This window comes from Nelumbo lutea, chromosome 3 (assembly GCF_056320005.1).
Source record: "Nelumbo lutea isolate HS-2025 chromosome 3, American lotus-T2T, whole genome shotgun sequence".
Taxonomy (NCBI): Eukaryota; Viridiplantae; Streptophyta; class Magnoliopsida; order Proteales; family Nelumbonaceae; genus Nelumbo; species Nelumbo lutea.
The window spans coordinates 10,502,986-10,514,151 of NC_142686.1; the positions used below are offsets into that span (position 1 = coordinate 10,502,986).

Consider the following 11,166-nt stretch of genomic DNA (forward strand, 5'->3'; position numbering starts at 1 on the left):
TATTGACTTTGATTCTTATTTATTACTCAATTGCAAATTTTACATCCCAAACAAATAATTTGAAAATATAACATTGAAACAAGCAACAAGAACAAAAGTATCTGTTTTGAGATAATTAAATTTCGATGAAGAACATAATGATCTATTCTTACAAACCACCCGAGAATGACAATATATCATATTGACAGTATTGTAGTCAATGATCAACTCATAAAATAAATATACTCAATCAATTATTTTCTAACAAATTGTACATAAAAAGAGCATGACTAATCTTATATGGAAATTGAATAATATAGCTTCAGGGTTTATCAAAATAATAAAAGAAATCTCTTAAGAACAAAATTAAACATTGAAATCTCTCAAGGAATCAAAGTAAAATAACAAGTAAAACTCATTGATCAAGATTTTCCTTAGCCTTGTTGAAGCTTTAGCTGCGCTTGGACATCATTCTCCCATCTTCTCTTTTGTGAAAGACTGAGAAAATAATGCCAAAATAACCTATGCCAATCCTCTCCCTTTTAAGTTAGATTTTTCCTTTTTATTATGCTGCCAACCTCCTCAATCTATTCAATCTGGATCCACGTTTTATCCCCTAATTTTCGCTTAGATAGAAATTGATTTGAAGTAAGTTGTCAACAGATAAATTGTAGCCATATCTCTTAGCTATCCATAGCCTCAAGAATCACTAAATTTTGACATCTGTAAAGAAAGATATGCCCAAAACACTGGATTTTATTCAAAGTAAAAAGGGAAACAAATCAATACTCATACTTGCGTCATTAAACTTGGGCTTGGATTTCTTTGACATATATTTGGGCTTTATTCCTTTCAATTATTAATTCTTTTAACATAAAAATTATAGAGATAATAAAATTATTATGAAAAAATATTAATTTTAACTTCTTTATTTTACAAATATCAATGCACACTATGCATTTTCATACTTTCGTCAATCTCAACCCTAATTGAGGACTCTATCATTTTATATTGTACTTTGGAACAATTATTTGTTTTGGGATTGTGCTCTTTTTTCTTTGCTTTCTTAGGTTACAGCGCTAGCAAGTAGTCTGGGAGACCGGGAGAGTGAAGACTGAAAGAAAGAGAGAGAAAAGTGTTCCCTAATAGTTTGTTCTGTGCAAGTCTGCAAGATATTATCTTTTCTTCCCATTCCCACTGTCAGCAGGCTCAGGTTTTGGCTTCGATTTCCATTACCAGATAGAGCTTTACCGGTTCTTGTTTCCTTTAGAGTTTTCCAGACGATACGAGGGGACAGAAGAAATCCATGGAGAGTGTAGCAGAGTCTGCTGCATTTTCTACTGATTTGCCTGCTAAGAGACAGAGGGAAGATGAAGCTGCGGCCGAGAACAAACAGAATGGTGTTTCCGTTGAGATGGAGGTCGTGAAAGAGCCTGATTCTATCTCCTCTGTCATTCCCGGGTGGTTTTCCGAGATTAGCCCAATGTGGCCCGGTGGGTTTATCTTAAATTATTTGTCCTTTAATCTGTTTGGGCTCTTCTCACCTATATTTCGATTTTGATTAATGTTTTATTATTCTTTTTCAGACTGGGGTGGGCTATTATTTTTTGTTCTCTTTGTATGTTCGTTATCTATCTCAGATTTTATACTTCATTAGCGTATTTCTGCTTGACTGTTTTGAGTTGAAAAATATGGGTAGTATTTCTATTATTAGCTGGTTATGAAAGAAAAATAGACCAACTTGACCATGTTGTATTCGGAGACTAGTACAGTTTAGTCAGATTACTTATTTATTTATTCCTTATTGTATGTTAATCCTTTATTTTTTGGGTTTATGGATTTTTCTTTTCCCTGTTCTTTTCATCACTAATCCGATTAATTTATCATCTCCGTTTTGCTATTAAAAGATTTTCTTTCTCTTCATTTTTGCGCTAACATTCTTCTTGTTTGCTTCTATTTACGGGTTCAAATTGAAATCATGGTCTCTCTTGCTGTGTTATGTCTTTATGGAGATTTTTCCTTTTTTTTTTTTTTTCTTTGGAGCGACATATATGGCATTCTAGGATACTATTCTAATCAGCTAGTTCTTCTCTAGGTATTTTGAAGATGCGTGCTGCTTTTTTTTCTGATTTATGCTGCTACTTTTGGTTTTGAAAGAGATGGATTTAATTTTTCATGGATTCTAGGAGGGTCTCTGATTTGAAGCTAAGTTCTAGTCAACAGGTTACTATACTGTAATACGTTTCCTGTGTTTTTTTCTCCAGCCGTGCCTTTGTGTGTTTGGATGCTGAATAAAGCACTGTGTAGGGCATACTTTCTGTTCGGCGCTTCTCTAACTAAAGAATGATTTTTTTACAAGGATCGAAGAGCTAAGATTTAAGAATAGTGGACGATCATCTCTGCATGTTGATGTATTGAACTCGCAGCCTGAAAGTTGGCTAGTTTTACCCCATTTTTCTGGGCTGTGTTTTGACTATTTAAGGGTCAGGTTTTATGCCCTCCCTCTTCCCCTCTTCTGATGTATAATTAATTTTCTTTTTCTTTTTTTAATTTTGAAATTGTTGGGAAAAGGTGGGTAGGATTAGGAAATGTCCTTTCCTCAGGAAGGGCGCATGTGAAGCCCGACCTAGCCTGCTGGTTTTGGAGGGAGAAAGTAGAGAAGGTTCTAGCGTCCAAGGAGCAAGCCTTAGTTAGCCTTTGTATTTTACTTTGGGTGTCCTCTTCTTTTGATGTTTTTTGTCATCATTTTCCTTTTGATGTTTTTTTTTATGAATATTTTCTTTTGATGTTTTACCCTTATTTTCTAACATTATATGCCATGCTTTTTCATGTTCACACTTGGATCAGCCAGGGCATTTTTGGATGTTGATTATTTAGAAGTTTATTTACTTCTCAACAATTTTTAGTAGTCTTTGGGAGATGTTGCCATTGGATAGGGATTGCTCAACTGTTTTCCTTTTTATTGGCAATAGAACTATACATTCATCCAAAAAGTTCCATTTCTTCCTTTCTTTTCACTTCAGTTTGTGCTTTTTTTAAAATCACTACGACCCCCTAAATTTTCTCCTCTACCATAGCAAGCTTTCTATTTTTTCTATTCTATCTTACTCAGTGATTTAAAATACATTCCTGAGGTGTGCCTAGGCACACAGGCAAGGTGCATTTTAAGGTATGTGCCCCGTCTAGGCCCCAGGCACAGCACTCTCAACAGGTGTGTGCTTGGTGCGCACTTCAGCCCAGGTGTGTGCCTTTTCAATCAAAATTTTCTCTTCTTTTGCTATTTTAAGCCTAGCGGTTGGGATTTTTATCATCACGTTAGTAATTTGAAGTAATGTGATTGGGAAAGAAGTAAAGAAATTAAAAGTTTCACATGCTTGAATATTTTTTGTATGCTATTTTTGTTTTATTTTTGCATTTTCACTTTGAATATGCTTTATTTATTTTGGTTTGTGTTTGTAGGTTTTTTAAAACATTTGGTTTAAAATTAAAATTCATTTTTTTTATATGTTATGTACTGCTTTGTGCCTCGGGCACAAAAATGGCCATTGAACTTTTTTTTTTTTTTTTGCACCTTGCACTTTTAAAACACTGATCTTAACTCTTATTTTATTTTATTTTTCTGGTGATTACTTTATTCTATCTCTTTCATTGCAAGTAACCTTAACAGAAGCATGAATCCTGGTGCTTATTGGTACCATTTAATTATAAAGCTTCTTGTACTATTTTTTTTTTCTTGTTGGTCCTTTCTTACAATTTAGTTCCTTGAATAGGTTAAATTGATATCTAGGAGAGAGGGAGCACAGTGAGTGAATTAGTAACAATCTTGGATTTTTCATGTGCATACATCTCTGGAATGTAATTATGATTACTGATTTTTGCACTGTTCAACTGCTTAAAACTTCCATTCATTCACTATAAAAAGTTAAAGCAAACAATATTATCAAGGAAGAGTTTATTATGTCTATCCAGGCCCTGGTATTGTTACGATTTTCTCGTTGTGATTATTTGTGACAACCATTAAAATGCTTTCTTTTCTCAAGAAAACTTACTATATTGCCCCTAACCTTAGTTAGGAGATTTGAAATTTCTCCTAGATGCATCCATGGGAATGCTTCAGCACCCCACTAAAAAATAAATAAATGAATAAATAAGATACAAGAATGGATGCAATAAGAAAGTCATTCTGCATGTCTATGTGCATGGGAATCTCTGCTGCTGAAAGTTTTTTTATCTTATCAATGTCTTCAAATTTATAAAGAGAAAAACTCCTTTTAGTGGCAGATCAATGAAGAGGCAGATGATTTAGTTTTGTATGGTGTTGAGAGGTCTGTTTGACTGTATCTCTTGGTCATTCCAGCACTTTGTGTTTTCTTCATTATTTTTAATAAATCTTGCTATCTACTAACAATTCTCATGCTATGGAAATGATATTTTATTTACCGTGGCTTATATTTTCCTGCCCATTAGTCTGTGACTCTGTTCAGGTACTACATTCTTGGTAGTGTCTAGATTACATTGTTGGTATGATTCCAAATTTTCCTGAAATGTGGCTAAGCTTCCTTATTTCCCCAAAGTGGATACTTAAACCTCCTGGGATTAAAACACTTGAAGCTTCTCTTTGTATTTCCATAACATTTGGAAATTTTGATTTACCAGCAAAGTTTTTATTTGTAACATGAGATCTTGGTGAAATGTTGGAGAAACCTGATTTTATCAATCTCCAGAAACTGGTTGTGATTATGTGGTGTTGTGTGCAATTCCTTTTCCGCTAGTACAAATTTCTTGTTTACTTATGGAAGCAACAGACATGTGGTTTTGTCAGAGGTTTACTATTCCAAGCCTCCCCCCCCCCCCCCCAAAAAAAAAAAAAAAGAAAAAACGAAAAAAGAGAAAAAAAAATCCTTTTCTGATCATGTATCTATGTACATAACATATTTGTTTGCAATGCAAATATTATATAAAATTTTAATGTTGGAACTTCTTTTGGTAATTCAAGTTGGAACTTAAGATATTATAATAACTGCACATTTTCTTGTAATGAAGCTTTTAATATTATTCTTCACCTTAATAAGAGGATGTACAAGGTGGCATGCATAAATAACAGGACTTTATTTTTTTCTTCTGTAGGAGAGGCACACTCCTTGAAGGTAGAAAAGATCTTGTTCCAGGGAAAATCTGAATACCAAAATGTTATGGTATTCCAGGTAGCGCTCAAGTAAACAAATACAAGTTCTCTTGCTTGCTAATTATTTCTCTCAACATATTACATATAATTTTATATTACTTAAAATGCACTCCTGTATTTCTTGTTTTAGTCATCAACATATGGGAAGGTTCTTGTCTTGGATGGGGTGATTCAGCTCACAGAGAGGGACGAATGTGCATACCAAGAAATGATTACCCACCTTCCCCTTTGTTCTATTTCAAACCCCAAGAAGGTAGTTTCATACTTTATACAGAACTAATCAATATCCATACTGTCATTATTTATTAATATAGAAAAATAAAAATTATATCAGTTATATATTTACCTTTGCTGCTGCATACTTAGTATAAGCATAGAACCAAATACTTGTGTCTACCTTGTGCAGTTTGAGTAGTATCATACTATTATGTCTTATTTTTAAATTTTGGGATGCCTCAGCCTAACCATGTTTCTTGACAGAAAGGCTTTTATCTCACTTGCATATATTTTACTGTACTCTAACTGCTATAATACATGTTTGTCGTGTATAATCTTTCACACATAATGGTGATGCTGTCATGCATACTTATTATATCTGAACAAGACTGAGTTGCCTGTTTCCATGAATTTTAATTGGGTAGGGAGGTTTCTTTGTATTAGTTTAGGAGGTGTTACCACCTGTGCAAAGTGCCTTGGGTTGCCTGAAGTGTCCATCCAAGCCCAACCCAACCCATTATTAGGTCAGGGAAGGTCTAAAATGCTAGTCTGGAAAAGTGATGTTTGGGTTGAGCCTGGTGGAATCTGACTTAGTTTACTTAATATTTTTGTGATCTATTCCAATTGCCATTCCATTGTTTCTTTTCTTAAGCACATGTGAGCATGGAAACTAGCAGTTAATGGAGTTAGAACAGATAGGGGAGCGTTTTAAAAAAGAGAACTTTGAGATCTCAAAAGTGGGGAACAGATAAAACAAGTTACCTACAACTGTGATAAAGGAAGGGTTATTTAAACTTCAAGTCCAGAATCTGGACCCCCTTCCCAGCCAACACATACAGAAAGTGAAAAGGAGAAATATTTATTACCCCTTGTTTGGATGGAAGTCTATTGACAATTTTCTAGAACAATGGGATATCAAGCGTGGGTTTTGCATACAAAACATAGGTAATGGCTTATGAGAACATGCTTAAAAAGAGGAAAAAAATTGGAGTTATTGAAAATAGGTAAAACATGAGAAGGGCTATTTAAGTTTGACTCAAGAGTCCAGAGTCCTGACCCTCTCCCCCTCTCTATATCAAAAAAGAAGTAAAAAAAGGGCTTTTTGTACATGTTTGAGGGTTTCTCGGCCTCGTTGTAGTTCATGCTTAATTCATTTTTTTTATTATCTCTCAAAATAAAAAGAGGAAATCTACCGTTGGAAAAAATGGGATATCAAGCATGAGTTACATAATTTGGAAAAATTTCAACTCGTTGGAAGGTCATTTGTCACAAGTATGCAGCAAAACTTTCACAGAGAATAATTGGCACTTCACACTTTTTTTTCTAATTGAGTCAATATTTTGTTTCTTAGGTGTTGGTGATTGGAGGAGGAGATGGTGGTGTTCTGCGGGAAGTGTCTCGCCATTCTTCAGTTGAACAGATAGATATATGTGAAATTGATCAAATGGTTGTTGATGTAAGTAAACTGTAAATTATATAGATGTTCTAATTTATTAAATCACATGGATGGAAAATTTTATTGCCTAAAGCATGTGACTAAATGTTGATCTCATGCATTAGGGAAGCTTCTTTGAAAATTTGATCTTTTAGATCTTTTAGATGCCAAAAGAATCTAGTTTTCCATTGTTCACTTATGGAGATGAAAAGAAAAAAAAACTAAGCAACTATTTTTCCCACTACAATTTCATTGTTCAACTGTTTTTTATCAACCTGGTTACAGTTCTTGATTTTATTCTCTTCTGTTAGGTTTCCAAGCAATTTTTTCCAGATTTGGCAGTTGGATATGAGGATCCTCGTGTAACCCTACGCATTGGCGATGGTAAGTTCTACCTTTATGAAACAGTTTGTTAATTTTTTTTTTCCTCCTTTCATTCCAGTGTTTCATTTTCTTATTGGCTTTGTTTAATCTTGCAGGAGTTGCATTTTTGAAGGCTGTTCCTGAAGGTACTTATGATGCAATTATAGTGGATTCGTCAGACCCAATTGGTAAATGCCATTTGCAACCTGTCACTTTGAGCTTAAATGGGTACTCGAGTTTTGTTTGTTTTGGATCCTTAAATCATTACTTCACTATTCAGGGCCTGCACAAGAGCTTTTTGAGAAGCCGTTCTTTGAATCAGTGGCAAGGGCTCTCCGCCCAGGAGGAGTTGTCTGCACCCAGGCGGAAAGCATATGGCTTCACATGCACATCATTGAAGATATTGTTGCTAACTGCCGTCAAGTATTCAAAGGCTCGGTTAATTATGCATGGACGACAGTTCCTACATATCCAAGGCATGCGCTATCTGGGATCTACCCCTGCTTTACACACACACACTCACATGGAGCACAGCTTGCGTATAATTAACTATACATGTATTTCAGCCATTGCATTTACTATCAATTACAAAACGAATCTACTAATGTTATTGATCAATCTTGCTGCAGTGGGGTGATAGGTTTCATGCTTTGCTCCACTGAAGGGCCACCAGTTGATTTCAGGCATCCAGTGAACCCAATAGATGCGTGTGGAGATCATGTAAAAACCAAGGGACCCTTGAAGTTTTACAACTCGGAGGTCATCCTTCCTTTCCTTCTCTGCTTCCATCTTGAAACCTCTGTTCATGTCTTATCGTTACTTACAAGAATTTATTCCTTTTCAGATCCACTCGGCAGCTTTCTGCTTGCCATCTTTCGCAAGGAAGGTGATTGATTCCAAGACCTAGATAATTGAGGATCAGAATTTGGATATTGCAGTTTAACAAGGCGGCCATGATCGTTGAATAAAAGCGGGGTTTTAATTTTATTTGGTAGCCTTGGCAGGAGAAGAGTATGTTAAATCAAAGAAAGCTGTGGTGGGAATATTGAGAAAGTAAGAATTTATTGTCATCTATCATGTTGCGACTCCTTCAGTTATTCATATGCGAGAGGCACCTTCATAATTCATTCCCAGGAGTTTCCAGCATGAATTCTTGTTTTCCTAATTCCCCCTCGTTTCATTGTTGGGATACGAGGAACTGTTTGCTGACGTTGGTATATCTTACACGTATTGTGTAGCATGAATCGTATGTATATGGTTATGATCGACCTGCTTATTGGAGAACCCTGAAGAGGAAAGACCAAGGATGAAGATGCAATGAGACCATATTTGGATCGGAAGAAGTGCTTTTTAGTCTAAATGGTTTTTAAAAAAAATCACTTTTAACTGGTGGTCTTTCTACGTTCTACTTAAAAGATGGTTTTGGTGGGTTGGACCGGCAAACTGCCCGGTTAACCCGTAAAACTAGGACCTGGAGAGCATTTCGGTTCGCTTTGGCATGAAAAATATATTTTTTTAGCTTTTCCAATTTGAAAAGCACAAAATATCCGATGAAGCACTCCCAATTCACAAACACGGACTGGAACTGTGGATGCATGCAAACACAAAACACAGATTGTTCTCATTTCACCCTAAAATTTTCATCTTTAATACCGGTTACGCGTCCATAGACGGTGTGCTTGCAAGGACTTCAATTTCATTGAGGGAGCCCTTTTTTGGTTTTTTTTTTTGTTTAAATCCACAGCCAAGAAAGGCAAAAGAAAACAATTAATACACCAACCTCATCATGCATGTAAAATCGGTTGCAGATCCCATCCCCCCAATCACTGTTTTGAAAAACTCAAAGAAAGATATTATAGAAATAGAAGCAAGTCCAGCTCAATCCATTCGGTGATCGGAAGCGCTACCCACAAAGCTTCAATTCGAACATGGTTTGTAGCCACAAATCTCAAATAGGACCCATTAATAACAACATACAAATATACAAATCTGAAACGTGTTTGAGATGTGCAATTATAAATCACTAAATTGTCGGTAGAAGTTTTGTAGGTGGCAGATCCCATATCCCTACCGTGTGTTGGGTTGGGATTTGAACATACCGTTATTTCATAAATGGTGCGTTTGTTTTTCAAGAATCTACTTATTTGAGTAAGGGAAAATCTATGATTGGAAAAAGATATGGTATGTGAAGAGTTTTGATCAATCAAAATCCATTCATGCATTTTGATACATAACACTTTATTCTATCATGTTTATGATTCCAGTTTGTTGGTCAGTTGTTCTTCCAATATCAAATCTTTTCCATGATAAGTATATATGTCCATGTTATATCTGAAAAAGCTATATTTACCATGAAACCTATAGCTTATTGAACAAAGAATACAGTAAAATTGGTCAATGAGAATTACTTTCCTATTGACCAACTTTTCTCCTATTTCCTCAAAAAACAAACAGGGCCAGAGTAAAAAAAAAAGGTTTTTAAAATTAAACCGGACAATGAACCATTTAGGAGCTGGCTCCTAGGTCAAATGGTCTGACTGTTTGAATCGAATAGATAGCCCATTTTGACAAAATAAAAAATAGCCAAAAATCATTGTTTGAATTGACAGTTCAAATGATTTGGCCATCCAAATAAACAGTTCATTGACCAAATCAACGATCTTTTGCCAAAAGACGGTTCTAAAGTGAAATGGAAGTGACCGATTCCCAATTTTTGTGATCCGACTGTCCAGTCCGTTCCGATTTTAAAAACATTGAAAAAAAAAACACTAGGGATGATCATGATGGGATCGGGCAGAAATGATCAACCTAAGTAGTAAGTTATATTTGTTTATTTTTTGGGAGGACAAGTGTATTGTAGTCGGGAGAAACCACATAATTGCTAATTGACGGGCTGAGTCCGGGCATTTGGGCTTATTTCCCTTTTTGTTAATCTTTATTGAGAAAATTACACAGTAAATACTTGCCTCCACGCCCTTTCAGTTAAACACATACACTGTCATGTGATATTAACTAATTTGTCTCAACTTCTCTACCTTCCTCCACATCAATCTTCTTCTCTAAAATGCGTTTTTTGCAATCATAGTAATAGACCATGCAAACAATCCACTTCACCGCATTAACTAAACATCCCAAGCTAACAAGCATCGATGTGCTTAGGATTCCACCCAATTTTCCGTGGCCTGCCATATATTGACCTGAAACCATGATACAAAACGACCGGACGAAGAAGACAGTTGTCAAAAGAAGTCCACGTTGCCTGCTTCCTCTGCTAAAATAGACAGAGGCTTCCAGTGCTTCAATCCTCGTCTCTCCTCCAGAATTGAGATTACGATGCTCATATTCCATATGGTAGTCCAATCCAACCATTTCACAAACAGGGCGATGGAAAAAACCCTACCTAACAATTTGAAGAAAATATCACATATGCCATCACAAGCCAAATCAGTGCCAGAAAAGTTAAAGAAGACATCAGAAGCACGTAGATAGATGTGATCAGAGGCCCTCTCATCAGTCTCACCCCTGCTCGGCTGTTGGGTATCTGCAACATCTCCTTAAGACTCACTGGTGTCTCTCCTGAATATATCAGAGATGCTGAATGAACCACAGCGATTGTGTTGAGGAGGTAGAAAAGATGGAGAGGAACCAGACGAAGGAGACCCAGTTGCATAATTCTATGGGACATAGACCGAGCCAATCTCTCTGCAGATTCAAGTGGTGAACTCTGGTCATAGAAATAGACGGAGCTAGCAAAGTGGAACTGGATGGTATAACCGAAGGAAAGTGATCTCATAGCTGCTGATGCTTCAATGAGGGACCGTTGTACAATAATGTCATGGAGTAGCAGTGTGAAAAACAGAGGAAGGGAAGTAGTGAAGGCGAAGATGAGGAAGCTGGGGCTCTTGTAAGGAATCGTCAGGGCTGATTTGAGTATCCCAGAGAACCCTAATTTCTCCCTCATCATGATCCGATTGCTCTGCGTCTCCAT

At 36.0% G+C, this 11,166-nt stretch overlaps 2 protein-coding genes across 2 annotated transcripts; one reads left to right on the forward strand and one right to left on the reverse strand.

The window, feature by feature from the left end:
* The first annotated feature begins 770 nt into the window (after positions 1–770).
* LOC148862872 (spermidine synthase 1) lies at positions 771–8,305 on the forward strand. Its single transcript, XM_088980647.1, has 9 exons — positions 771–1,472; positions 5,107–5,183; positions 5,295–5,417; positions 6,732–6,836; positions 7,127–7,199; positions 7,295–7,366; positions 7,459–7,654; positions 7,808–7,937; positions 8,023–8,305. The coding sequence occupies exons 1-9, from the start codon at positions 1,286–1,288 to the stop codon at positions 8,083–8,085; spliced, it is 1,026 nt and encodes a 341-aa protein (XP_088836773.1). The 5' UTR covers positions 771–1,285; the 3' UTR covers positions 8,086–8,305.
* Positions 8,306–10,190: 1,885 nt separating this feature from the next.
* Positions 10,191–11,166, reverse strand: LOC148862873 (uncharacterized). The gene is made up of 2 exons (XM_088974775.1): positions 10,699–11,166; positions 10,191–10,574 (listed from the first exon to the last, which is right to left on the reverse strand). The coding sequence occupies exons 1-2, from the start codon at positions 11,164–11,166 to the stop codon at positions 10,191–10,193; spliced, it is 852 nt and encodes a 283-aa protein (XP_088830901.1).